At 39.3% G+C, this 26,968-nt stretch overlaps 1 protein-coding gene, 1 long non-coding RNA gene and 1 other non-coding gene across 6 annotated transcripts; 2 read left to right on the top strand and 1 right to left on the bottom strand.

Annotated features, from left to right (window-relative positions):
- Nucleotides 1-852: 852 nt before the first annotated feature.
- On the top strand, nt 853-5,912 carry LOC148370592 (uncharacterized). Of its 4 annotated transcripts, none has more exons than XR_015849678.1 (7): nt 853-969; nt 1,614-1,650; nt 1,851-1,880; nt 4,393-4,436; nt 4,767-4,824; nt 5,559-5,744; nt 5,817-5,912. It is a non-coding gene; the product is annotated as an uncharacterized LOC148370592 (long non-coding RNA). The 4 variants fall into 4 exon arrangements; XR_015849680.1 differs by adding an exon at nt 5,425-5,466 and having other exon boundaries at nt 854-969; nt 5,559-5,912; XR_015849679.1 differs by having other exon boundaries at nt 857-969; nt 5,559-5,593.
- On the top strand, nt 4,531-4,668 carry LOC148370593 (small nucleolar RNA SNORA8). Its single transcript, XR_015849844.1, has one exon. It is a non-coding gene; the product is annotated as a small nucleolar RNA SNORA8 (small nucleolar RNA).
- Nucleotides 5,913-16,031: 10,119 nt separating the features above from the next.
- txnipa (thioredoxin interacting protein a) lies at nt 16,032-24,131 on the bottom strand. Its single transcript, XM_088328287.1, has 6 exons — nt 23,795-24,131; nt 23,644-23,719; nt 20,677-20,824; nt 19,470-19,829; nt 18,160-18,438; nt 16,032-17,741 (listed from the first exon to the last, which is right to left on the bottom strand). The coding sequence occupies exons 1-6, from the start codon at nt 24,045-24,047 to the stop codon at nt 17,694-17,696; spliced, it is 1,164 nt and encodes a 387-aa protein (XP_088184413.1). The 5' UTR covers nt 24,048-24,131; the 3' UTR covers nt 16,032-17,693.
- Between the last annotated feature and the right edge of the window lie 2,837 nt (nt 24,132-26,968).

A 26,968-nucleotide genomic window follows, 5' to 3' on the forward strand; every position in this document is an offset into this window, starting at 1 on the left:
ACATACATTAAAAGCATCGTGGAAAGAGGAGTTCACGGAGCTTGTAGCAAACGACGCAACGCAAACATTGCATGAATGAAGATGAGTAAATACAGGTACATACTGATGGCAGATGGAAAACAGCGATGTCATATACATGCAATGAATGTTATAAGTAGATTTATAATAAACTTAATTTTAAAGTGTTGTTGTTATATATTCTGATTATTTATCCTTAATACTTTGGAACAATGTGTTTTGTTTTTTTTTTGCGATTAGTCTGTCTTATTGTGTTTCAGTTGTGAAAAATGGAGCAGGCAACTATATGGCTGGGCAGGAAACGTTTCAGAGTTGTCTGCCCGGGTGTCCGGTAACTTTTTGTCTCGAGTTTCGGACTGATAAAATACCTAAAAAGGGTTACAGTGAATCCGTTGACTAGTCATTATGGAATTGTATTTTTAATCAGCGTTTCCCCGAAATGAATTATGATGCAAAGAGTACCAGTGACAAAACTCCTGACTTTTGACGCACGCTAAAGTAGATACATTGCTACTGTTACAAATATTGTATGAAATATTCGACAGAGGCTTCACCTAATCGGTTGCACACATCTCAAAGTCAATTTATATTAGCTTGGTATGAAATACCACGCAAACGTGGAAGACATAGCTTCCGGCTTCAAACGCGCATCGCCGTAGAGTAGGTGCCACTGTCGCAATTTGGGTTGAAAAAAATTGGACTAAGAAATACTTAAGAGCTACAGCAAATCAATTGGGAACACGTTAAAGGAACTCTTTTTAGTAGACATTCCCTAAATTAATTTAGAACGAACATTAATGCAAACAAGATTTGTAGCTTCAAACGTGGAGTAACGTAAAGTTGTTAATACTGTCGCAATTTAGGATATAAAAAGTTAGTGCGCGCCGTTCGTCTTTCTTTTTTCCCGTCGGCTTCTCAGGCTTGTTGTCTTATACGGCCCATCAAGCAGAGGTAAATATTTTCATGCTAGTTACTTCACTTTTTGTTTAAAAATATTTTACTAATCTATGTTTTGACCCCGCTGCTACGTTTAAGCCATTTTTGCGCTCAGTTGGACAAACTGCGCTGACTCGAAACCTACCTAATTAAAATGTATTTAACGGCGCTATCTTTACCGTGGACTAATTACTGCATTCCGCTATTATGTCTTCAACTACGATGCTATCTCATTTTTTTTCGTCGAATAATGAACTGAACGGCTTCTAGCACGTGGCCTGCCTTTTCAGCTCATGACTAAAGTTACTTGGCTATGTATAATTTGAACACTGGCTTTTCCGGTTACCATTTGACACTGGACATAACTTAAGCTCATTCAACCCTTTTCAGACTTCTGCCACACTTTTTGAGGGGTCATTCTGTTGAGTGGGTTCCTTCTATGCATTTTGTGGCAACATGATGCCAGGTTTTGCTTTCACTTGAGCACTTTCGGTTGCTGCAAGGTGTCAATGAGGCCTGCAACATTGTCGACGCGCCTAACCATAAATGGGTTCTGTCTTTATTGCTTGTTGGTAGTGTTCTAGTTCTATATTCTGTGAGTTGGCTGTCTTTCATCATGAAAAGTGGTCCTTTAATACCGTCAAGTTGTGTGTTTGTAGAAAGCATCGGCAGACGGCTTGGATCATTAAGTGTAAGGTTAGTCCATAAAGTTCTTTGTGCACCGCAAGCGCTCTGGTCCTCCTTGTTGGTCTTAAAGCCATCTCGGTGCAAAGATTGAAGACTTCTCTTGCAACTCACTGGAGTCAATTTTCTGCTGCAGTGTTACTACTGAGAAATAACACCTGTCTGTTGTTGCTGTTCGTTTTGTCCATTTCTAAGTCTTCTTTTCCTTGCAGGTAGACTAGAGTGTAGAGCCATGCTGTTTGGTAAGTTGCACATTTGTATTTTGGACAAGAGTAGTGGTCCCCGACCACCAGGCCCCAGACTTAAAATAAATAGATTTTATCGATATAGTTATACAGATAGATATATAGTTGGAGTGCTTCGAGGTTTCAAGATAACCCACAATGCATTGCTGGCGGCCATTTTGGAAGTCAACAAAGCTTTTCACTTCATTGTTATTGTTCAGCAAACCAGTTAGATTCTACATTGTAATGCCAAATACCTGCATTACTGTTGGCTGTTGTAGCCGGGGTGGGAAGGGCTTCTTTAGACTTCCGAAGTGTGTTTACAATCAGGGGATTGAAGCTCAGGAGAAAAGTGAACGGCGAAGACGAATGTGGCTGGCAGCTATCTACCGGTCGAATTTGCTAAAGCTTGACTGTGTACGTGTTTGTTCTGACCACTTTCTGACAGGTAAATTGAATTATTTATGATGTAGAAATAAATTTTAATAAGGGTATGGGACATGTGTACTTCATGTACATCTGTTGACACCATTCAAGTATGGCTAGGTTAAATACTGTGTGCACAGACACATCCCGAACCCAACCAGACACAAATCTGTCGTAGGCTTCCATGCTTTTGTAATTTTGAAAATCCAGTTCACAAAAGGGACTTGGGTGGAAAATAAGATAGTTAACAAGTTCGCTGTAAGTCACACACACGGCAACAAATCAGGATCAGACTCCCAGTCCTTGTCTTTAATTTTGTAGGGATCCAATTTTCCAATAAAATGCAACTTCGCAGCGTACCGCTCGCGTGCTTGTCTAAACTCCACGTAGTTTTCCATAGTGTTGATGGACAAAATCCGTACACAAACGAAGCTAGTTGAGTAACTAGACAAACTGAGTAAATATTTGCTCTTCTCGCTATCACCGCTTGTAATCGACAGACTTCCAAGATGGCTGCACGAAGCAGTGTTACTATTTTTAGCACAAAGCGCGGAGCCCTCTAGAGATATAGTTATATATAGATATATGTGTATATATTACAAATTTGCTTCTACCAGGGATTGGCAACCCAAAATGTCAAGAGCCATATTGGAGCCTAAAGTTGTCAGAACCTGCAAAAAATTAAAAGCATTCTACAATCCTTTTCATGAATGCTACACGTAGTGTATGTATTTATTGGCCTATCAAAATGACTGCGTTGGATGCAGCACATCCTGTGGAGTAATATACGCCATGTGAATAATCTATTGTAGGACACTACCTCAAGTTAAACACAATTGCAGTATGTATTATTTCCTAGATCATAAAGAAATGAAATGTATAGAAATCCAATTAGATTTTTCCATTGTGAGAACCCGAAAAAAATACAAATTGAATGTGCGTAGCGTACCCCTTATTTGTGCAATGCAGCACTAATTTAAAAAAAAAAAAAAAAAAAAAAAGCTGCAGCCTTTTGAAGAGGAAGTAAAACTGATTTTAGTTTGATTTCCGGGCACATATTAAACAAGTCAGTGGCTGGCTAATGCAGCAGCATCTTTTGATACCAATCATTGGGCCTGAGCGACAAAATACAATATCCTATACTTAGCTATTCTGAAGTCACTCAACTAGAATGTTACTTTACTATAAGTGCTTTTAACAGGATTGTGTTCTTACCTGTTAAATGTCTAAAGAGGGAGTGTTGCGTTACATTGTTTCACTGCTCCTTTTAAAGGGGATGAGCCTTAGCCCCACACAGCTCTGCTCAAACATGGGGAGGAAAGGAATGAAGGATAAATGCCTCCAAGTAGCTACAATGTAATCTTAATTCTACACATTTCTAAAGCATTGGTAAATGTGTTATGTTCCTACAACAGAAGCCATATTTTAAAAAAAATCTATTTCGCTCCACATCTTAATTTATAAAAGGGCAATAAGCTACATGCTGAGAGTTTCTGACCCCAGCTTGTACCATTTGTGTAATATACTCTATTATGTCAGTTAATTTCTGTATTTGAGCTATAATTGATCAAATTATATCGTTGATTTGGATTGCGCAAAATTGGATGCAACGAAACTAAACCCTTATCGCAGAAGTGTGAGTGCAGAATCCTGGACACTAGGGATATTGATGACCTGACAAAAACATCAAATTTATCACTGTTCATAATCACTTTATTTTATTTATTTATTTTTACTTTGAATACATGCAAGTTTTCAATGTTTTTTTTTTCTTTTTTTTTTCCTTTTCTCCATTCTTCAACATTCATCTCTGGTATCACTATTAAAACATGTGGTAAGAAAATTGGATGCCTTTTATCTGATGTCCTTTACATCCCTAGTGATTATGCAGTGAAGTTGCTAATGAAATTGGGTCAGGCCGCGAAGAATGTTATTTATTCGTGGTAAAGGTTGGGGACCAGACTAGAGAATTTGCATGATGATTGGCTTAATGTTCAACTGCTCTGAATCTTGAGTGACAATTGCCTTTCTGAATAAGTTTTTTTTTTTTTTTTTAATGTGTATTCATCTGTTGAGGAAAAGTGACTCTTATTTCCCCCTCCAGGAAGACCAGATCTGACTAGCTGGATGTCATCCCCCTAATTCAATGTAAATGTCAAGTTCCATTTATTTGTATAGCCCATAATCACAAATGTCCCAAAGGACTGGGCAGGACTACAATATGAATAATGTACCTGATTGTGGCACTGTGCGGTATCTGCAGCCTGCTGTGCCTTCAGCAGGTTTGTTCAAAAGTCAGTGCTAGAAAAAGTCAGCAGATGGCATCGTTGGTCTCCTCACAGTTTGTGTGGCGAGTCCTGGTTTGACTGTTGAGACAGGTTAACCGTAATCACGTTCTGCAGGGTTGAATCATGGTACACTAAATTTTGGGGACAACGACTGGATATTGTTGCTCATTGCATGTTTGTCTTTTTCCAGGTCCTTGGATTTTGATTAAAGCCCAAGGATTCTCATCAGATTAAAGGTCCTACTTTGGGTTAGTTCTCTAACAGAACCAAATGGCCAATCAGCACGGTTTAAAGTCTGCATCCTGCCGTGTTGTCGGCCGGCGTGTTAAATGGCTGTGGCAGAGCAAGTCATTCTTCCACTGATATGGCTTCTTGTGGAGCTGCTGGAACCAATGAAACAATGTCCTTAGCCTTTTGTTGACTAAAAGTGGGGCTTGCTATGATTCTTGATGTCTGCTTAAAATGATTCTGAAACCAATCCCTGATGGCTTTGCTTTCGCTTGCATTTCTTCCCCTTTGATTAATGGTAGCTGGCATTGTTTATGAAGTGTCTTAGCCCACTACGGGAAGGTGCAGGCTGTACCAAACTGGGTACTGTGAAATGCGTTGGTGCAAGGATTATATATCAATTATGGACATAAAGGATGTGCCATTTATAAAAAGAGTTCGCAGTGACTGATTGTAATGGGACTTTCCTTCAACTAAATATGTAAGCTATATATTACTGGAATTGTTACCCAACACCTTTATGGGGAGAGATGTCTTAAAATGGCAACACGTATCTTTCACATCCAGAAATGTGTGTGCGGTTTTCATAACATCTAAAAATCGCATCTGATTTATTTTAGGCTCTGCAAAATGCATGATTCACAGAAGACTTTATTTTTATGGTACTGGTGAAGTTGGTAAATTGTCTGGGAAGTCTAAGTGCTGGAATTTGGCCATGAGAAAGGTGTCAAATCTCTATACTTTTGTTTTCCAGGTCTTTTATTTGCTGGCAGTGGCAGCATCACAAATGTATGTAGAGCAAATCATCCATATACTTTGAAGAAGTGGTCATATACCAAGGCATTCAGGCAGTTTTGTTCCTGACTTGCTGTGGACCTGACCAGAAAAAAAAAAAAAATCCAGTGGGCTTTTGCAGCATTCTGCTGAGGAAACTTGTTGGGTACACAATGTTATGGCATATTTTTTTATATATCCCTTGATTAGTGTCACAACTTTTTTTTTTTTTTAACAGGTTCCACAGTAGAAGGAAACAGAATTACAGGCAATGGATTTTAGTAAGCCAATGGTGATTTCCTGCTTTGACACAAATAAAACCATATTTAAATGATTTCTTTTTTTTTTTTTTTTGAAGAGGAAAAATGTGACTTGTTTTCCATGTAAGCAATGTACTTGTTCGTCCAAAAGGGGGCAATACTCAACCAGTGAACACTCAAACTGACGGAAAAATTATCTTCATGTTTGGCATTGACTGCTAACGATTTAGTTTCAGTTGTGTTATTGTACCTTTACTACATCTGTACTAACAAATGAGGACTATATGCCAAAAAGTATGCTTGTCTGATTGGTACAGAGGATAATTCTCAATCCTTTATTCTGTCTACACTGCACTTGTGTAGGTACGGGATCAATTTAGCACACGCCGAGCAATTATGTTGGCGGTGGTGGTCATGAAATTAAAATTGTATTCATGGCATCAAGATGCCCAAAGACAGTGTTATAGGAGTGGTTGCATAACGTAGGCGATTATGAAGTTGGGAGCAATGTGCCAACTAATCAGAAAAATATTGTTATTTGTGAGTGATTATTGGTGTATGTATATAGAGGAATTAGTCTTACTTAAATTCAAAACGTGAACTTTGTATTTTTGTCCTATGCTAAGAGTGTGGTAATGTACTCAAAGACAATAAAGTAAAGCAGCTGGAGTAATTTAACAACTTCACTGAAAAATAATTTAGCTGTGTAATAAAAATACACTGTACAATAACTTGTTGCGGTTTTCATCAATATTTATGCATGTTGAGAATGTAACTGGTAAGGTGCTATACTTCTGTGATACAAAAGAGTTTGGGGTGTTTGTGTTTTGTATTGATTGGCTGAAAACAAGTGCTGTTGAGGTGAAGGGATGCTAAAGCTTTAACTCAATTTAACATTTCAAACGTTTGAGTCATGGTTGGTGTTTGGGCTAGCCTTAGTTTGGGCTTTTACTAGTTATGGTTTTGAACATTGGCCATCACTGGTATTTTTTTTTTTTTGGTTTGAACAAATTTATTGACACTAAAAACAGAAAACAATCATGACAATCTCAACAGCAATTAAGCACATTCACAATATTATATTCCAATATTACGTTATTAACAGCAAACACAAAGTGAGGTTTGAACAAACCTTCTCGAAAATCAAACATTCACAATTTCATTATACAACATCTTTGTTAGTGTTAATAGATCCGTCCAGGCCAAAGTCGATTATCCTCGGTCTGAACAAATCCACTGACACCAACAGCAGCAAAACACAGCCATCAAGCATTTTCACAATTTTTTTATATCTGTCAATATGACGTTTTAACATTTTTTCCTGACATTTTCAACATCAATTAAACAATTTCAGAGTTATTTTCTTTTAACAGTAGTTAACCAGCGTGTAAAAGGCAATACTATTGTGCAAGGGCATAGCTCTGCCATCCCACCCTCCCAAGCAGCATTCTTCCAGTCCTCTGCGTGGGTCCTCTCCCTTCTGGGTTCCACAACCCAGGCCGTTGCTGCCGGGACTCCCACAGTGTAGCTCCGGCTCCCCCCTCCGGGTGGGTGCAGACGAGTCTTCTTTATGGCTGCGTCCTAGGCCCGCCGCTTGCAGATTGTATGGTATCTGCAGCCATTTGGAGCACAGCCACGGGGGGGATCTGCCTGCATCTCCATACCAGCAGGTTTCTGGAGGTCCAGATGGCGTCCTTGTGCCCTGAAGTGTTGTGGGTTTGATCCCTATTACAAGTTCTAGGCACAAGTCTGGTGTCTAAATCCTTTTTAGTCAGTTCGGATATCTGCTTTAATTATGGTTGTAGTTGAAGCTAGGGTTAAAGTTATAGTCCGTCAGAAGTAGTACACAGGACCTGTTTAATTGTGTCTGGGTTTTTTTTTTTATTAAAAAAGTGAACATTAACTATCTGCATTAAACTGCTTAAACCTTTCATTAAAGGCGTTTAGAAGTAGAAGTTACCATTGCTGTTGCAACATCCAGCCAAAACTAGCTCCAACCATAACCCTAGCACCCACAACCTTGTGTGTAAAAGACTGGCCTCTCACCAGTTAAGATGTTAGTGATGTCCTTATTGCTTAAAACCCTAACTGTAGTTCAGACCAAAACAACCTCATCAAACACTCCCACTAGCCATGGCACCAAAATTAACCCCTACACCTAGGGTTTGTTTTTTGCTTGACCAGGGACCAAACCCACATTACCAGTGGAGCTGGTGGTAATGTGGAATTAAAACCCTAACTGTACCTCCAATCTTCACGTTAGCTCCCAGAACTAGACCCCTAGTCGTACAAATTGTATTTGCTTCACTGGTTTATTGAATCTACAACCCGGTGTGCTGAAATTTGGCAGTTTATGAGTTGAACTTAACTCCATAAAAGCCTAACCTGAGTTCTAACCAAACCCCTAACCCTTGGGCTATTATAATCTTAATCTCAGTTAAAGAGATCAGCTCCAAATGTAAAATCTTATCCAATATATTGGATAAAAATGGATATTTGTATACATGCCTGTATAACAATTTGACTTCTGGGGGGGAAAAAACAAAATGGACGCCAGCCTGCTGCATTTGTCTTGTCGTTCTGTGCTTGTGAACGTTGGATGAGCCTAGAAGTCTAAATTTGGGAAGGGTGTTTGAGGGATTGTCCTTGGAAAGTTGACATGCAGGCGGGGAGCGAAAGCATGGACTGATTCTTGTTTTGTCATGCAACCTTTCACCTGATAAGTCGCTGCTCTTGTGCCCCTTGTTTTGTAAGAACAAAATGAGAGAAAAATATGCCGCTTGTGGAAAGACAACGGTAGGTGGAAAGCCATGAAACGGTTGACTCAAGTTCAAATCACAGGAAGAAATTGAACTTGATAGCTCACAGTTGTGTTTTTACATTTACCTTTAACATTGGTTCTCTACTGGTTTGTCCTTAGGACCCTCTGGACCTTAATATGCAGGGATCAGAATTTTCCGCGGATTTCTGCTGTTTTTGAACCCCAAGGGTCATTCCCGTAAATCGTCTAAATTCGATGAGAAAATATTTTGGGGGGGGTGAGGTATGATACGTGACTGTTTCATCACCCCAAGTTAGCATTTAGACCATTGGTCGATAGGTTCGCTGATAACCAATCAGCGGAGCTTTTGTTCAGAGCATTGGCTTTCTCAAACATGGAGCTCCTTCCTGTCTTTTCAAACGGTGAAATGAGTGAAAAAGTAAATATGAAAATACTAAGAAAAGAAGACGAGGCTTTTGTCTCCGAGATTGATAAAGGAATCAAGAATAAATTTAAGTGGTCATGGCTGGAGAAGACTGTCACAGTAAACGTTAAAATCGGCGCAAAGATCGAGGAAGTTACAGAAACTTTGAGCCAGTTCATCGCAAAGTGTGATGTTCCAGGGAAAGCAAAGTGTCTATACTGTGTCGATCTGATCAATTATGGTACGCGAGGTTGTGTGGCACTGATCGATCATGCTAAAATGAACAAGCACAAAGCAAAAATAGCTTGCCGGCGATCAAATTATGCACTCGGATCCGCATTTAAAATCGGCAGCCACCGGTTCAACATTATTGGCCGTTTCAAATCCTTCCACTTCAAATACTAGCAGCAGTCAACCACTGGTTCCCCTGTGTGACAGAAAATCCCAATCTGAGGTATTTATAAATCTATTTATTTATGAAATGATTTTATCTTTTGTGTTTATACAATATTTAGAACAGGATAAACAAAATTTAAAATTTGTTATAAACATGATTAAAATAGATTATTTTGTATCATCATGATCATGTTCAATATTACGAATGTTTTTAATGTCAATATATTATTGTTTTTTCAATTTATATATATATATACTGGACTGTCTCAGAAAATTAGAATATTGTGATTAAGTTCTTTATTTTCTGTAATGCAATTAAAAAAACAAAAATGTCATACATTCTGGATTCATTACACATCAACTGAACTATTTCAAGCCTTTTATTATTTGAATATTGCTGATTTTGGCTTACAGCTGAAAAAAACTCAAAAATCCTATCTCAAAATATTAGAATACTTCCTCAGACCAAGTAAAAAAAATAATTTTATAACAGCAAAACTAAATCAAACATTTGAAAATGTCCATTGATGCACTCAGTACTTGGTTGGGAATCCTTTTGCACGGATTACTGCATCAATCCGGCGTGGCATGGAGGCAATCAGCCTGTGGCATTGCTGAGGTGTTGTTGATGCCCAGGATGCTTCGATAGCGGCCTTCAGCTCATTTGCATTTGTAGGTCTGGTGTCTTTCATCTTCTTCTTAACTATACCCCACAAATTCTCGATGGGGTTCAGGTCAGGGGAATTAGCAGGCCAATCAAGGACAGTGATGCCATGGTCAGTGCACCAGTTACTGGTGGTTTTGGCACTGTGGGCAGGTGCCAGATCATGCTGGAAAATGAAATACTCATCTCCATAGAGCTTTTCAGCAGATGGAAGCATGTAGTGCTCTAAAATCTCTTGGTACACAGTTGCATTTACTCTGGACTTGATGAAACACAGTGGACCAACACCAGCAGCTGACATGGCTCCCCAAACCATTGCTGACTGTGGGAACTTCACACTGGATTTCAAACAACTTGGATTTTGCTCCTCTCCAGCCTTTCTCCAGACTCTGGCGCCTTGACTTCCAAATGAAATGCAAAACTTGCTTTCGTCTGAAAAGAGGACTTTGGACCACTCTGCAACTGTCCAGTGCTTCTTCTCCATAGCCCAAGTCAGACGCTTCTTCCGTTGTCTTGAGTTCAGAAGTGGCTTGACCATGGGAATACGGCTATTGTAGCCCATTTCCCGGACACGTCTGTGAACTGTGGCTTTTGATACCTGGACTCCAGCTTCAGCCCACTGTCTTTGAAGCTCCCTCAAATTCTGGAAGCGGCTCTTCTTCACAATTTTGTTAAGGCTGCGGTCATCTCTCTTGGTTGTGCAGCGTTTCCGGCCACATTTTTCCCTTCCAACAGACTTTTTGTGGATATGCTTTGAAACTGCACTCTGTGAACAGCCTGCTCTTTGAGAAATTTCTTTTTGTGTCTTACCCTCCTGATGGAGGGTATCAATGATGGTCCTCTGGACAGCAGTCAGATCAGCAGTCTTCCCCATACTTGTGATTTAGTTTACTGAACCAAGCTGAGTGTTTTTAAGGCTCAGGAAACCCTCGCAAGGTGTTTCGAGTTAATTAGATGATTCAGGTGATTAGTTGAATAGCCTACTTGTATACTTTTTCATGATATTCTAATATTTTGAGATAGGATTTTTGAGTTTTCTTAAGCTGTAAGCCAAATTCAGCAATATTAAAATAATAAAAGGCTTGAAATAGTTCAGTTGATGTGTAATGAATCCAGAATGTATGACATTTTTGTTTTTTTAAATGCATTACAGAAAATAAAGAACTTTATCACAATATTCAAATTTTCTGAGACAGTCCAGTATATATACACATGGTTTCTGTTTTGTTGGATTTAATTCATTCTAGTGCAATTTTCACATAGCAAATAAGATAAATGCTGTTGACTTCAGGGGGGGCGAAGCCCCCCTGAGCCCCCCACCAGGCTCCGCCCTGGACCCTGGCTATTTCAGCTGAAAATGAAAATCTCCATTCTGATCCCTGAATATGCTGTGGCCAAATAAAAAAAAATCCTCTTCTATACGTACCTAATGAAAGGATTGTGCAGTTTAATGCAAAGATAGTTAACAATATTCACTTTTTTATAAAATAAATGACCAAACAAAACGTGTTCTGTGTAAACACTCATACAGGCCTACCTTACATAAATAACCATCTAAAACTTACAAAATTGCCACATACTGAAAGAAATTAAAAATATTAAAGTGTGTACCTAAACACCGATAAGATTCAAATACCAGTAAAAAGCAAAAACGATAACATTTTCAAACGTTTATTAACTTCCAGCAGCGCTTCAATGGCAGATACTCATACGCTGTTTTTGTATTTTGCAATCATTTCTTTGACTCAATTGTCAGTTTTTCCACTTTTCCTTCCCCTTATCACTAGCTTTTTTTGGGATCATTGCTATGGACAGAAAAAAGTAAAAACAAAATCACAATAAAATAAGTTCTGGTCCCTATCAAATGCGCTGTTTGACTTAACAGGTAGAAGAGATGGAGCAGGGCGATATCACCATCTACTGTTAAGGGGTGTAATTGACCCTCTTTTTTTTCCCCTTAGCATTATTTTGCCAATGAAAAGGCTCACTACCCACCGGAAATAGGTCCGTGACCCATTTTTGGTTCCCAACCTGCGAGGTGAGAAACAGTCCTACAGGGTTAATCTTTCCAAGCCAGGTAGTAAGACTGTCAGCCTTGAAAACCCTTATGAAGGTAGACAGTTGATGACCCACCACATTCAAACCCCAGAATTCAAACCCTATCCATATCCGTCCAGCCATGTTCTTTAGACCAGTGTCGATTGGGGTCGGAGGAGGTGGAGCCCCAGTCCGCAAAGCCAAGCCTTTGATGGGTTCCCTGTCCACCAACATTCTGCTTTGTGGGCACTTTGGGGTGCTTGGGAATTGTCAGGAATATTTCGGGGGGAGCCAGATTGGAAACCGAGGGAAGGTGTAAATCTATCAGAGGTTCCGAGATGCCAGCAGCTAAAAATATGAATGTGAAATACAAGCTGTTCCCTTCAAGTGGAGACGTATGCCTTATAAAACCTATTCTACTTTGTTTTAGAGTTCTTGGATGAAGTTGCTACCTGTTATGTTATAAACTCTCGTAGACACTCAAAGTAAGACGAAAATACATCAATTGATTTTGAACCTGCAAGTAGGACCTTTTCTATAGCCATCCTCTGAGAACTTTTTTTTTTTTTATTTAAACTTCAACATTACAAAAACAGAGCATCACTAAGGGGTGTGGTTATCAAAGAATTGGACATTTTTTACTTATAGGAGTATTTTTAAATCACTATACTTTTTCCTAGAGTAGATTTGTGTAGAAGAAACTACTCTTTGCCTAAAAGAGGCCATTACTTAAATCCCCTCCATGTAAAGTACGCGTTTGCTTGTCTCTGCCAAGGCACATTTAGTTTGTCAGAGATTTTGTTGTTTTAGTTAAACTTGACCAGTGACCCAAACAATCACCAGGTAGTACTTGTAAGCAAGGTTAGGAACTTTTTTTTAACTATTGCCGGCCAGTTGCTTTTTAAGTACCTTTTCATTTCACATCTATTTGTCTAGCTATTAATGTATTTATTCTTACATTTTTAATGCAACAATTTTATTGAATTATTTATGTATTGATGGGACTTAATTTAAATTGTATGGAAACTATTTAAAATTATTATTTTTGAGTCAATCTAGTATTTCTTCATTTATTTTTTAAAACAATTCAAATAAAGATATAAAAACAAAAATATATACTAAACAGCTTAGTATGTCCCAAAAGCAGAAGGGAATAATGTCATCTCCACAAAGTTTCTATTTCAACAAACAGAAAAGCCACAAGTGATGCAAAGTGTTTTGTACAATGTGATACAAAAAAATTCTGAACAAAATAGTTTTTCACCCGGTAATTTAGGATCTCATATAGGGGACATTAGGGATTCAGTGTCTTGGTTATAATTCATTCAACAGACAAATACAATTCTTACATAAAAAAGGCAAGTTGACCAATGGAAAAGATCATTCATCATTCAAAGATTATTAAGTATTCATTTGTTAACAAATAAATTGAAATAATGCCCTTTAGAAACATCATTAATATCTTTTTATTGCTGCATCGAGATAATGTCTCTTCACCGTGAACCTAGTGTGGATAAGCAATGCAGAAGATGGTTGGATGGCAAGTCAAGCAGAGATCGCTTTTGATACAACCCAGCCAGTCTTGTAGGGAAGTGTATATATGTTTTTTAAACTGTTGCCCTCTGGTAGGCGCTACAGGTCCCTCAAAACAAGGACAAACTGGCTCAGAGACAGCTTCTTCCCCAGGGCCATCACCCCCTAAATGAGCGCACAAAACTGTAAAAATGTTTTTGCGACCGTGTGTGTGTGTATATATATTTATATTTATATATGTATATATTATATATTATATATGTTATATATATATATATATATATATATATATATATGTACATCCATTATCTGCCCCGCTTATCCTCAGTGGGGTTGCGGGAGTGCTGGAGCCCATCCCAGCTATCTTCGGGCAGTGGGCAGGGGACACCCTGAACTCATTACCTTTTTAAAATGTCACGAGAAAATGCCTATTTTTCTACACATTGTTGTTAGACAACAGGGATTGGAAAAAGTGATTCAAAATCTGATGTATTTTAAATAGACAATAAAACAAAACATAATTATTAGGACACTATACAGGGGTGTCAAACTTTTTTCAAGGAGAACTATATCGGTCCCCAAAGGGCCTGAAGTAAATCTCAACTTATCTCATTAGCTGCACCGCTTATCCTCAGTAGGGTCGTGGGGGTGCTGGAGTCCATCCCAGCAATCAGTGGGCAGGGGACACCCTGAACTGGTTGCCAGCCAATCGCAGGGCACACAGGGACAGACAATTCGCTCGCTCATTCACACCCAGGGACAATTTGGACCGGCCAATCCACCTGAAATGCACGTTTTTGGAATGTGGGAGGAAACCGTAGTGCCCGGAGGAAACCCACGCAAGCCCGGGAAGAACATGCAAACTCCACACAGGAGGTTCGATCTCATGACCTCAGAACTGTGCCGCACACGCGCTAAACACTGCGCCGTGCTGCCCTATGATTTTTTTCTGTTTTTGTTGTGGCTAAATGATCCATCCATCTATCATCTGGACCACTTATCCCTAGTCTTCAGGCAGTGGGCAGGGGACACCCGGAATTGGTTGCCAGCCACTTGCAACTTGACATGCATGTTTTTGAAATATGGGAAGAAACCAGAGTACCCGTAGGAAACTCATGAAGGCATGGGGAGAAATTGCAAACTCCACACGGGGAGGCTGCGGTAGCAGGATTCGGACCCTGAACCTCCACACCATGGGGCTGCCCCTGTTGCCACTTAGGCCGCCTGTTGCCAGATGGAACTACAAAAACATATACTATCACATGAGACTGTTATAATGTATAGTTTGTGAATTCTATTGTTTTTTTTAAATATTGCACTACAATAGCAATGCGTGCACTATATCCGACTTTGCGCGTATCATATTTGGATCGCTACGTATGAGATTGGCAAGAAAACGATTTAGAGCAGATTTGGCTCTGAGTCTACACGCACCAAGTCTGACAGTTAACCAGATTTGGAATGCTGCGGAGGAATTTGCACATTCAGCATTCATTGATGTGGCAGTAGCTCAGGAGGTAGAGCGCTTAAACGAGAGGTCACAGATTTGATTCCGAGTCCCTTTGGGTGAAACATCATAGTTTCTTTAGGCAAGACACCGAACCACCAAAGCCTTTAATAAGCTGGTAGGTGCCTTGCATGGCTGACGCCGCTATCAGTGTGTGTGTGAATGGATAAGTTTAAAGCACATTGGAAAGTGCTTTGGGAGGGCTTCAGTGACTTGAAAATCACCGTATAAATGCAGACCATTTATTTATAAGTTATTGACCTTTTCATTTCACTTTTGTCACAATGCACTATTCTTTTTCATTGCGTTATTGTTAGGCTAGTTTTCCAAGCAATACATAGCAATTATTAGTTTGCCTACTTCTCTTAATAGTCTTATGCTTTTTTCTTTCAAAGTGCTTTTTATTTCGCCCTGGAGTGCCATTTCTAATTTGTTGCATACACTTTGTCACAATGATAATATCAATGACTTTCAAAAACAATTCTACTTCATTTATTTAAAAAGAGATACATCAAAATGTAACTCAACACAAAAAAACAATTCAGTGTGAATTGTGATCGCTCTAATATGCAACTAGGTTATGATTTTTAATCGAGTTCTAATCCTAATATTTGTTTTTTCCCGTTTTAATAAAGTCTGTTTTTGATCACAATGTAGTGAACATTGTTTAGAACCTGATCAAGAGACAAATTTGTAACTGGGGTGAACACATAAAAAAGATAAAATAAGATAAATCCAATGTCAGAATAAATATGCAAAAATATTTACAACATAATCCTTGGATTACACTCAAGTTGATCAAATATTTCATGAAAAAATGGTTGCCTTGTGTTTGTTGTGCTTCATAGATAAAATGAAATGCAATTAAAGATTGACAATATATCCATCACTTTATTATAAAAAAAATAAAAAAATATATACAAATATCAACAAAGCAAAAAACTTCACTAATCAGTCTGGGTTTTCTGTCTCCAAGACCAGAAAGAACTGTATCACCACAAACCTTTTCCAGGACAAGAGAACAACAAGTACAAATTATTTTTTTTCAAGTATCCCAAAATCAGCGAAGCCCAACGTTTTTGGGGAAAAGCTGGCAGAAGAAAGGCCAATGCTGTGTGACTCCTCGTCTCGTTTGGCTTTAGTGGATGTCAAGGAAAATCCCATTTTCTTTGTCTAGGCCTTTATCAGTCTCAAAGGCCTTACATCATCCCCTGTCTTAAAGCCCCCTAAGGTCGCCGCCATGTTTGTCTGGCCAGGACAGTGTGTAATATTGAGTGCCTCCTAGTGGTATAAAAAAACTACGAAAAACATATCAATGTTACAATAATATTTTTGAAGCATTTCTGTAGTTGAGTAGTTTTTCTGTGGTATTTCTGTTTTTTTTTGTATTATGGCATTACTGCAGTATTGATTTACTAGTATTGTGATAGTACTTTAGTAGTAGTGTGTCGTTTCATTCTTGTAGCATTTCAGTAGTTGTATTTTTGTATTATGGTAGTACTGCAGTAGTAATTTTCTTGTATCGTGTTACTAATTTTGTAGTATTATAATAGTATTTTGTAGTATTACTGCAGTACTATTTTTGTATCATAGTATTACTGTCGGCAGCACGGCGGCACAGTGGTTAGTGCGTGTGCGGCACAGTTCTAAGGTCTTGGGAACCTCCTGTGTGGGTTCAAATCTAGCTACCGGACTTCCTGTGCGGAGTTTGTATGTTCTCCCCGTGCTTGCGTGGGTTTCCTCCGGGCACTCCGGTTTCCTCCAACATTCCAAAGACATGCATTTCAGGTGGATATGCCGGTCCAAATTGTCCCTAGGTGTGAATGGGCGAGCGAGTCGTCTGTCCCTGTGTGCCCTGCGATTGGCTGGCAACCAATTCAGGGTGTCCCCTGCCCACTGATTGCTGGGATGGGCTCCAGCATCCCCGCGACCCTACTGAGGATAAGCGGTGCAGCTAATGAGATGATTAGATGAGTATTACTGTCAATTTAACTTAAAAGTGCAGGGTGGATGATTTAGTGCCTCCTAGTGGTACAAGAAACCTTCATTCCAATGTTAATTCTTATACATAATTATAGGTCCGGGAAATCTGTTTTTCTTTTACGTAGTGAAATCCCTACCTAAGGTTGCCGCCATGTTTGTCTGGCAAATTGCTGCTATGCTGGGATTTTTGTACTGTTTTTTGTTCGCATTACACAATAGGGTTCTGTTTATTGGTCAAATATTACACACTGGGGCTTTAAGCATCTTAATCCATGTCAAATAACTTAAAAAAAAGTGCGAAGGTCTCAGACATCACTCCGCAAACAAAAAAAGCTTCTAGAAAGAATGCGTCCATTTACATTTTCCCTTCGTGGCTTTTGTCCCTTCCCGGACCCAAACTGGCGTCAGCTGGAATGCTGAAGCATGGCGTAGAACTGAAGTCCCGCCCCCAGCCGGCCAGCGAGAAGCGCTCCTGTCAGCGGCCGTTGCTGCCTTTCGTCTTTTTGCGGCGGTTTTGGACTGCCTCACTTCAAGAAAATCCCAAAACTCTTTAGCACACCGGCAGCATGTGAGCGTTCATGTTGAAGTCCTCCTCGGCCTGGAAGGGAGAGGTGCTTGGTTAGGAGACGGCCAATGGACAGAAGGGATACAGTACCGAGCAAAATTATTGCCCCCCCAGAACCTTTTGTCGTATTGCCATATTTCAGGCTTCAAATTTATAGATTAAAAAACACCAAATATTTTTAAGAATCATCAACATTTAATACACAATCGTAAAACAAAACCAAGTTTATCCAATGTTTATATTGCTGATTCCAACAGATTTTCTGCCAGAATGGCCCAGTATTTGGCTCCATCCATCTTCCCATCCACTCTTAACAATTTTGCCAGTCCAACCCCAGTGCATGATGCTGCCACCACCATGTTTGTCAGTAGGAATGGCGTATCAGGGTGATGTGTAGTGTGACTCTTGCGCCAATACATTCACTTGTTACCATAGAACAAAGGGGACGTACCTCGGTGTAGACGGGCAGCGGCGGGTAGCAAAAAGAAGCGGGGCTCGTGAAGACAGGGCTGTCGTCGCCGTCAAAATCGTCCAATAGAGGCGTGAGCGGCTGCTCCAGTTGGGCGTGGCTTAGCTGTCGGTAAGCGGGCACTTCGGAGGCCATTGAGAACCAACCGATGGAGCCGTCCTGGCTGCTGATGCTGCTGCTCCTGCTCCCCAGGCCGGCAGTGCCGATCACCAGCGGAAGCTCCAGGATCAGTTTCTCGCTGCCGGGGATGTGTACGTAGATCTGCGAGGACCACAAACACCCTTAAAGGATTCTTTTTACAGCTACATACAACGGGGGTGTCAAAGATTCGGGCTGCAAGTATGCCGAGGGATTGAAAAGCAAAATGATTTGAACTGTATTTTTCCTCTCTCACGTTTTTAAAAAAAATCTTTTTCTGCCTCTTCTTTTTTTTTCCTTTTGTCTCTCTTCTCTCCTGCTGTCTCTCGCCCTGTCTGTTTCTCTCTCGCATTTTCTCTTATTTCTTTCTCTGTGTCTCTTTCTTTCCAGTTTTCGTTCTCACCGTGTATATATTCTCTCGCTCTTCCTCCCGTGCTATTCTCTGTGTCTCTCTATCACTCATCTCTGTCTTTCTTCACTCCCTCTTTTTATTACTTTGTCTCCTTTTTTCCTTCTTACTTTTTCTTTCCCACTGCCCTTTTTTATTTTTCCCTCTTTTCTCCTCTCGAATTTCTTTTTAATTTTCTTTCTTTGTCTCTCCCTCTTTCATTTTTGGCTCTCATGCCTCTACTCTTTTCTCCTTTGTTCTTTCTCTGCTTTATACACCATTTTTCTCTTGTTCTCTTACTCTTCCTCCTTCTTTTGGTCTTTGTCTCTCCCTCTTTCATTTTTGGCTCTCATGCCTCTACTCTTTTCTCCTTTGTTCTTTCTCTGCTTTATACACCATTTTTCTCTTGTTCTCTTACTCTTCCTCCTTCTTTTGGTCTTTGTCTCTCCCTCTACCATTATCTCTATTTTCCTCTTGGTTTCTCGCTCTGTTTCTCTTTTTTCTTTCTTTCTTTTATGATCCTGTCTATCTTCCCCTGCCCAGCTTCTCTTTCTGTCTTTCCTGCTCTTTTTCTCCATCTACCTTTCTCTCACTCTCCTTCCATTTCTCTTTCTCTCTTGAATCCACTAGTCCAGCCTCCGACAAGAGTGTTTTTCTACCACGTGACCCTGAGCTTGTGATGACTTTGACAACCCCGTTTTAAAAGGAGTATTGCCGTTTTTCAGTAAGTCAACACGGGTTATACCCCAGCCCCCTGTGAATTTACCATGAGCGTGTACTCCATGCGGATGAGCTCGCAGTCGAGTTTGGAGGGTTTGATTTTGGGCACGCGGATGCTTTTTCCCTGCCAGGCATCGCACATGCCCGAGATGATGTGGTTGCCGCGCACCGATGACAGCTTCTGCCGGAAAATTTTGGTGCGCCCATTGGCCTGGTAGCTGTGCTTGGCAATGATGGCCGCCTTTGGCACCACGATGCGTGAGCACGTGTTCTCGAATTTGGCGTTGATGCAAATGTCTTCGCCCTCGCAGAAGCCGCGGCGCTCAATCTTGGCGTTGAGCGACACTTGCCCGTCCGGGATGAACATGCAGGTGACTTTCTTCTCTTTGGCGCCCCCCGTAGGACACTGAGCACAAGACGGCAGAGGGTTAGATTCGGGCCTTTAAACCACACCACCCCGGATGAGTTGCAAACCTCCCCCCAAAAAAATTCCACAGACTTTTCTAAATAAAAAGTTGACACCTCGCCGTACATGTACACATTTCCCCCCTTTCTTTTTCTCTTTTGCTTTTGTTTAAACTCTTTTTGTCTTCCATCTCTTGCCTTTACCCCCTCTTTCTCATTTCACCTTTCTCTATCTTTTTTTCTTGTTTTTGCTTCTTTTTCCTTTTTTCCTTTATTTGCTTTTCATTATCTTTTTTTCTTTTCTTATTTTGTATCTCTTTCCTTTTGTTTTCTATTTTTGTTCTTTCTCAAGTCAAGTCATTTTTATTTGTATAGCCCTTAATCACAAAAAGTCTCAAAGGGCTGCACAGGTTATTGACTATTATCACACCATCCCCTGATCTGGAACCAACGTGAGGGCAAGGAAAAACTCAAAAACCTCAACATGAGGATTACCAGACAGCAAAGGATGTTGCAATTACAAATAATAGAGAGATATTGTCCACAAAAAGTATAGGTTATTTTTTCATTTTTTGTTTTTACTGTTCTTCTCATTATATTTTCTCTTTCTCTTTTAATTTGTTTTGTTTTATCTTATGTATTTATCATATTTTTACTTGTGGCAAGTGTAGCCCGCATTTGCAGAGCATCATCACCATGTACTGTTAAGGTGTGTAAATGACCCTCAGTTGTTTTATCATCTTGCCATTATTCTGCCAAGGCAGAAGGTCCCTGAACCACGTTTGGGTCCCATCCCACAGGCTGAGAACTACTGGTTTAGAGTCACTGCTGGCCAAGCTGGGACTTACCAGCAGGTCAGGCGTGTTAACGTCCAGGGGTTCCTCCACCTCAAAGCTTTTTTTGCACTCCAGAGGGGGCTGCTGAGCTCGCTCCAGCTTAGCTTTCACATAGTAGTGCACGTAACCAAACTTGCCTTTGTAAGAAGACACCAACTTCCTGTGGGCGTGGTTACACATGTCACATGACCAAATAGTCTTGCAAAATCAATGCAAATTAACTCATTTCCAAATGCTTCATAGCTGGTCAAGAGTCATAGTGTTTCTAGTATTTCATTCCCGTCCTTAAAAGGGAAAGTGTGAAAAATATTGGTATTCAACAATAGACTTTCCATCCCAGGGTGTCAACATGCAATGTTGTTGTTTTTTTTCCTAAGGGGTTGAATACAGTGTGCATTATTTGACCACTGACCACTCACTATATGTCGCTGTAATGTGCAACGGAAAGTAAATGCTAAAATGTGCAAGGAAGAATACTAACTCCAGAGACTCAAAGTTACTAAATAGCACCCTTTTTCTTCCTTATATATTTTTGCGATTAACAAGGGTATGGGATGTATCTGCTGCAGCAAGATGGCCAATAGAGTCAGCCCCCTCGAGTTGAGCCTCATTTATGTCAGATAAATAAACAAATCTCACAAAACAAAATGCCTGATCATGTATTTTTGCTGGTCATTAAAATAAATATTGGTTTCTATTGAAGTTTTTTTAGCACCATGAATTGCTAAATAATACACGTCTCTTTAGAATGACTATATAGCGAATTTTGTAACCCCTATGTTTGTTTCAAATTTCCAATTTTTTTTCCCTCTTCAGATTAGTGCCAGTTTGGTGATTCAATTTTAATGGCATTTTTGTGGGACAGTTGCTTCTATTTTAAAGAAACTATTCATTTTAGTTTAGCTGCATTTTCGATTCGGTTTTTGGAGTTGTTTGTTTTTTATTTTCCGAAATTATTCATTTTAGGTGGGCTTAAGTTTTGTATTCAATATTAAATGAGTTTAATTGGCAGAGGTTTCTGTTTTTCAGTTATGATCCATTGTTATTTACATCATATTTTTAAAGAGTCATTTTTTTTTAACTTTTTAAAAAATGTTTCATTTTCTTTAACCGCTTTTTAAATTTAAAAAAATGCTTGTTTATATGATAGTTCAAGTCTTTTTTCTTATTATTTAAATCAGTATCGTTTTCTTTGAAGTTATTTTATCGCTATGTAATACACACTATGCCTTTAAGTTGGAAATGAGTGTGTTGCAGTAAGAGCTGTTTCTCTGTTATTGTTGGTCAATCAATGATAATTTTTAAAATGATTTGTATTTATTTCAACAAACTGATATTTAAAGGGACAGTGTGTAGTATGTATTATAGATAAAATAAACAAAATGCAATAAAAAAAATATTGATTCAAATACTAGGCATAAATACATGAACTATCATACCAATGCCAATTCAAAAAAATCATGGGTGGAGAAATGTATATTTCTTTTACACAGTGGAATGTCCACTTAGGTCGCTACCATGTTTGTCCGGCATCCTGCCACCATGCTGTGCTCTGTGGCACTGGCCCTTGCTTGCACAGTATCACGAAGTCAAAAGTTTGAATCACTGGTGTTCCTCATGGCTCCTTACCGGAGATCCTCTTTATCAGTTAAACAGGAGATCCTTTTGCATGGCTTTACTGAGAAAAAAGGTAGGCACCTTGCATGGCTGACTGCCTATTGGTGTGCGAGTGTGTGTGTGAAGTGTGAAGCACATTGTAAAGCGCTTTGGGGGGTCTTCATTGACTTGAAAAGCGCTTTATAAATGCAGACCATTTAACAGAGTGCCATCTAGTGGTCAAAGATTACACACTGGAGCTTTAAGGATGAACATAAGACAGTCAGGATAAATAAGCAAAATTATATAATAACTCTGACCCTAATAGGGTTATAATATTTGGCTTTTAGTCAAATAAACCAGTTTCTGTTAGTAGTTTAATAGACACACTTTGTATTGTAGACACTCAGTATAAGTAGAACCGGTAACTGGTGACATCATCATCGTCTAAACCTGTTGTGTATCAAACAAAATGACACATTTAACATAGTTAACACCTCATAAAAGTTCAAGTCTGATGACTTCCTTGTCCATTTTAGAATATAATATTTTTTCTTGTCATTTTGATATTAACGTTGTGAATGCAACGAGTTTAGACATGACACTCCAGGGAAAACATTTGCTATAGACTTTAAAGGAAACATAAGTTAAAATAAATAAGCAAAATTATTAACTGACCCTAAACGTTATATTGTCGTTGGACGGTGAGAGTATACTGTGCCACTCACCCTTGTGCGGGGTTTTTTGTTATAATGTTATGCTATATGTATTTTTATAGTATAAATATGTAGTATTTCTTTAAAGTATATCTGCTTTATAGTAGTACTGTAGATGTTTTTGTCGCATTACTATTTCTGTTCTATAACATGACTGAAAGGTATTTTGTAGTACTTGTGTAGTAGTATTTCTGTATTATAGTGGTACAGTGGTTGTAGTATTTCTGTTGTATTTATTTTTAAGTATTTCAGCTTTATAGTATTACTGGAGATGTATTTTGTCATATTCCTCTTGTAGTATTTCATTAAAGTATTATACTGCAGCAGTACTTTTGTCAGAAATCCTTTGAAGTGTTTCTGTATTATGACATGACTGTAGCTATACTTTAGTCAGATTTCCTTTTGTAGTATCCTTATCAGATTTTGTAGTATTTATTTCTTAGTATTTCTATTGTTGTTCTTGAAGTATTACTGCACATGTACTTTTGTTGTATTTTAGCATTACTGTAGCTGTATTATTGTAGCCTTACCGGAGTTATTATTGTAGCAATATTTCTAAAGTAGCATTTCAGCATTACAGTATCACTTTTAGTATTTATGCCCTTCTGTATTCTTTTTTCAGAATGTGCTTTTTTGTTTAGATTCAAGAGAACATTGTGCCACTCACCCTTGTGCGGGCAGATCAAATTCGAATTTGTACTCGTATCTGTTGTTGGGCCTGAGAAGAACCGAGCCATCGGCGTCTAAGAGGAAGCAACAAAGTTGAGGCTTTTGGGGCACTTCGTGGAAAAGGAACTCACGCGACTCTTTGCGGGTACCTGTGGGCTGGTCCACAAGCTTAAGGACGGCCTCGTGTCGGAGGTATTCGGCCTCTTGACGGCATCGCTGCTTCCCTTTAGCGTACTCCACTTTGGCGCATCCGAGGCCCAAAATACGGACAGCGGACACGCGAGTCACCTCCCCGACTTCCACTTCTACGCGGCCCGAAAGACGCTCCCCACCGCAGTAAAACGTTTTGGCGTCGCTTAGGACGATCTGGAAGGACTTAACGCGCTTCATCATTGCCACCATCTTAGTGGCTTTCGTTTGTGTGCGTTTTAATAATAGAGCTGTTTGAATGTGAGATTTCTGTGGACTCTCCGTCTTTTAACCACGACGTAAACAAGGCACCGCCACCCGCTTGTGATGTCCACGCTGCGAGCGCGTGGACGGTGGTGTACGGCGCTCCCATTGGCTGTGGCGTCGTGTTTTCGTCCACTTCGACCAATCAGCCCGCAGCAAGGATGCGTGAACACCGCGTGCTCCTGGTATACTGGCGGCGTGCTCAGGTCGTGCGCAAAACCGGAAGTCGTGTACCGAAAGTAGAAAATCGGTGACGCATCGCCAACCTTATTTCTTTGGGTGTCATGAGGAATTTGTTACGAGTTTGTGCTTGTCATCCACTTCCGGGAAAACAAAAGAAAAGTACAAATCTCAGAACAAAATATTCGTTTTGACATAGTCACCCAAAAGGCTCCATCCCTAAATTATTTTGTGGACATTTTGCTCACACATATGTGACAAGCTCAGCCAAATAACATCCCATTGTATGTCAAAGAGAAATTTTCCGAGGAGTATTCGAGTCAGTTGAGTGGAGAAGGACAGATAGTTGTGTTCTATAACCTTGTAATATTTACTGCACCCTTCCAGCAACAGATTTATCCTACACTTCAAGTGTAACAAAAATAAACAGTAAACAACATAATAAAATAACCAGCGGCATGTACATAAACATGCACATAAGTGTATGTAAACGCTCACAAAACATATATAAACATGCACCAAAGCGAAGTACATAACCACAAACAAAAATGTACATTAATACATAAAATGTACATAAATACACACGAAAACCTATGAAAACAAATGCACTAAAACCTACTTAAAAAACAAACAAAACGTGCGTAAACACGCACAAAAAACGTACCTAAGCAAGCACAAAAATGTACGTAAATACACAAAATATACATTAACATACACAAAAACGTACATAAACACATGCACAAAAACCTACTCAAACACACACAAGAACATACATAGACACACCAAAGGCAAGTAGACACTGAGGGTTTGGAAATCTGTACAAAAAGTATGTAAACATGCACAAAAATACACAAAACGTACGTAAACACACACGAAAACATACGTAAATACGCACAAAAATAAACGTAAACATTCACAAAAATGAACATAAATAAACAATAGGTACGTAAACACACACACAAATGTATGTAATTACATGCACAATAACTTACGTGAACACACACAAAAACCTATGTAAACATACGAAACTTGCATAGATACAAAACATACGTAACACTCACAAAAACATATGGAAACACGCACAAAGATGTGCGTAAGTACACAAAACGTACGTAAAAAGTCACAAAAATGTACGTAAACAGGTATGCAAACACACACAAAAACATACGTACACACGAAAGATAAAATGTATGTAAACTCACACACAAAAACGTAGCTAACACACTGCTTTTGACTGTCAGTAACATTAACGGGGGTTGTAATGGCAAAAAAAATAATGAGTTTGATAACCCCGTTACTGAAAAGACAACGCCATTACGTAACGGCATTATCTATAAGAACCTTGTTTCCAAAACTGCTTATTAATGATTGCAATTCCCCTTATTGAGAAGAGAAAAGCGGTAATCCAACGCGTAAAGCATTGGTATTTATACACATAGCTGTCAATTATGTCTCCCCCGTATTTCATATGTTTTTTTAAACATTAAAACTGTGTATGCCAAATAAAAAATGCTGGACTGATTTTGTCCAGCCAATTTGAACTCAAATCCAGACAGTCTCTGTCTCTGGTAGAAGACGACAACATCATTGTAGATTGCTAAAATGTTTTACATAAATTATGTTTTTATTTTACATAGTCTGGCTGAGGTGCCGCGTAGCGTTTCTAAAGTTTCTTATAACCTAAATCATTCAAAAAAAATTCGTTCAAAAAGCATTGTCCCTGAGTACCAAAATATGTTTTTCTTGTTTTATTCAAGAATTTTCTTATGGTTTTTCTGTTGCTCATCAGTAAGTATGCCTCTGGAACAGATTTCAGTATAATAAATCACCATTAGATTGCAGAAGTGGCTTTGTTTAGCTCTCTGTCCACACATCGAGTGTTCCTAGTGTTGCTTACTGTATCCGGCGAATGAGTCTGTGTAGGCAGCCCCATATGGCGGATAGGCGTAGTGAAGCAGTGTGAGTCACGAGATATGGACACATAGTAATAGGCAATAACTATTCAAAGGAGCTTATTCCTTTAAAAAAAAAATGACACAGTCTCATCTTAATTGTTTGGTCGGAGAGGGATGAAATTTCGTGCACATCCGCAGGAAAGCGACCGCCATGGTGACCAAAATCTTCGTGAGCTGAAGATTCCTTGCAAAGTTTACTCAATTCAGTGTTCTTGAAATAAAATGATATTTGCAAGCAAAGTGCATTCATATAGAAACCATTGTTTTGATATTAGTTTGGGGACCAGTTCTGGCCGGTGATCAAAGATTTACTGGCCCGTGACCTCTGTCATAAAATTATTAATATGTGGCCCACCAGTAATGTTCACCGCAGCGTAAAACAAATCTGCACACACAAAAAAATTAACGTTTTAACCAGATGATGGAAGTAGCCCTTTGGTCACATAGCCCTTGGCTGTCTGTCACGGCAATTCCGACATGGCGACTTTCAATAAAAAAGGAAAGGTCTGTGAGGGCTGCCACTTTTAGGACAAGTTGAAATTGGAGTATTTTTTTCGCCAAAGACTGCAACAACTGCGTCTGCCCAATTTCCCAAGGGACAAAGAATAGAATATCAAGAGGCACTGCCAGACGAAACATGCTGACTACAAAAAGCTAACTGGAAACAAACTCTGTAAAAAGGCGAAGCAACTGTAAGCTTTTTAAACGGCACAGCACCGCTTCTTCACAAGACCC

The sequence above is a fragment of the Urocampus carinirostris genome, chromosome 2, assembly GCF_059441175.1.
Source record: "Urocampus carinirostris isolate Australia breed hairy pipefish chromosome 2, RoL_Ucar_1.0, whole genome shotgun sequence".
In the NCBI taxonomy this organism is placed as follows: domain Eukaryota; kingdom Metazoa; phylum Chordata; class Actinopteri; order Syngnathiformes; family Syngnathidae; genus Urocampus; species Urocampus carinirostris.

Bases quoted from the DNA above. Each gene is read 5' to 3' on its own strand.
- txnipa (XM_088328287.1), bottom strand. From the start codon at position 24,047: ATGGTGGCAATGATGAAGCGCGTTAAGTCCTTCCAGATCGTCCTAAGC. The intron at 18,439-19,469 runs GTAAATTCACAG...TGGTCCTCGCAG, and splicing joins GCATGGAGTACACGCTCATG to ATCTACGTACACATCCCCGG. The intron at 17,742-18,159 runs GTACGTCCCCTT...TCTCCCTTCCAG, and splicing joins CGCTGCCCGTCTACACCGAG to GCCGAGGAGGACTTCAACAT.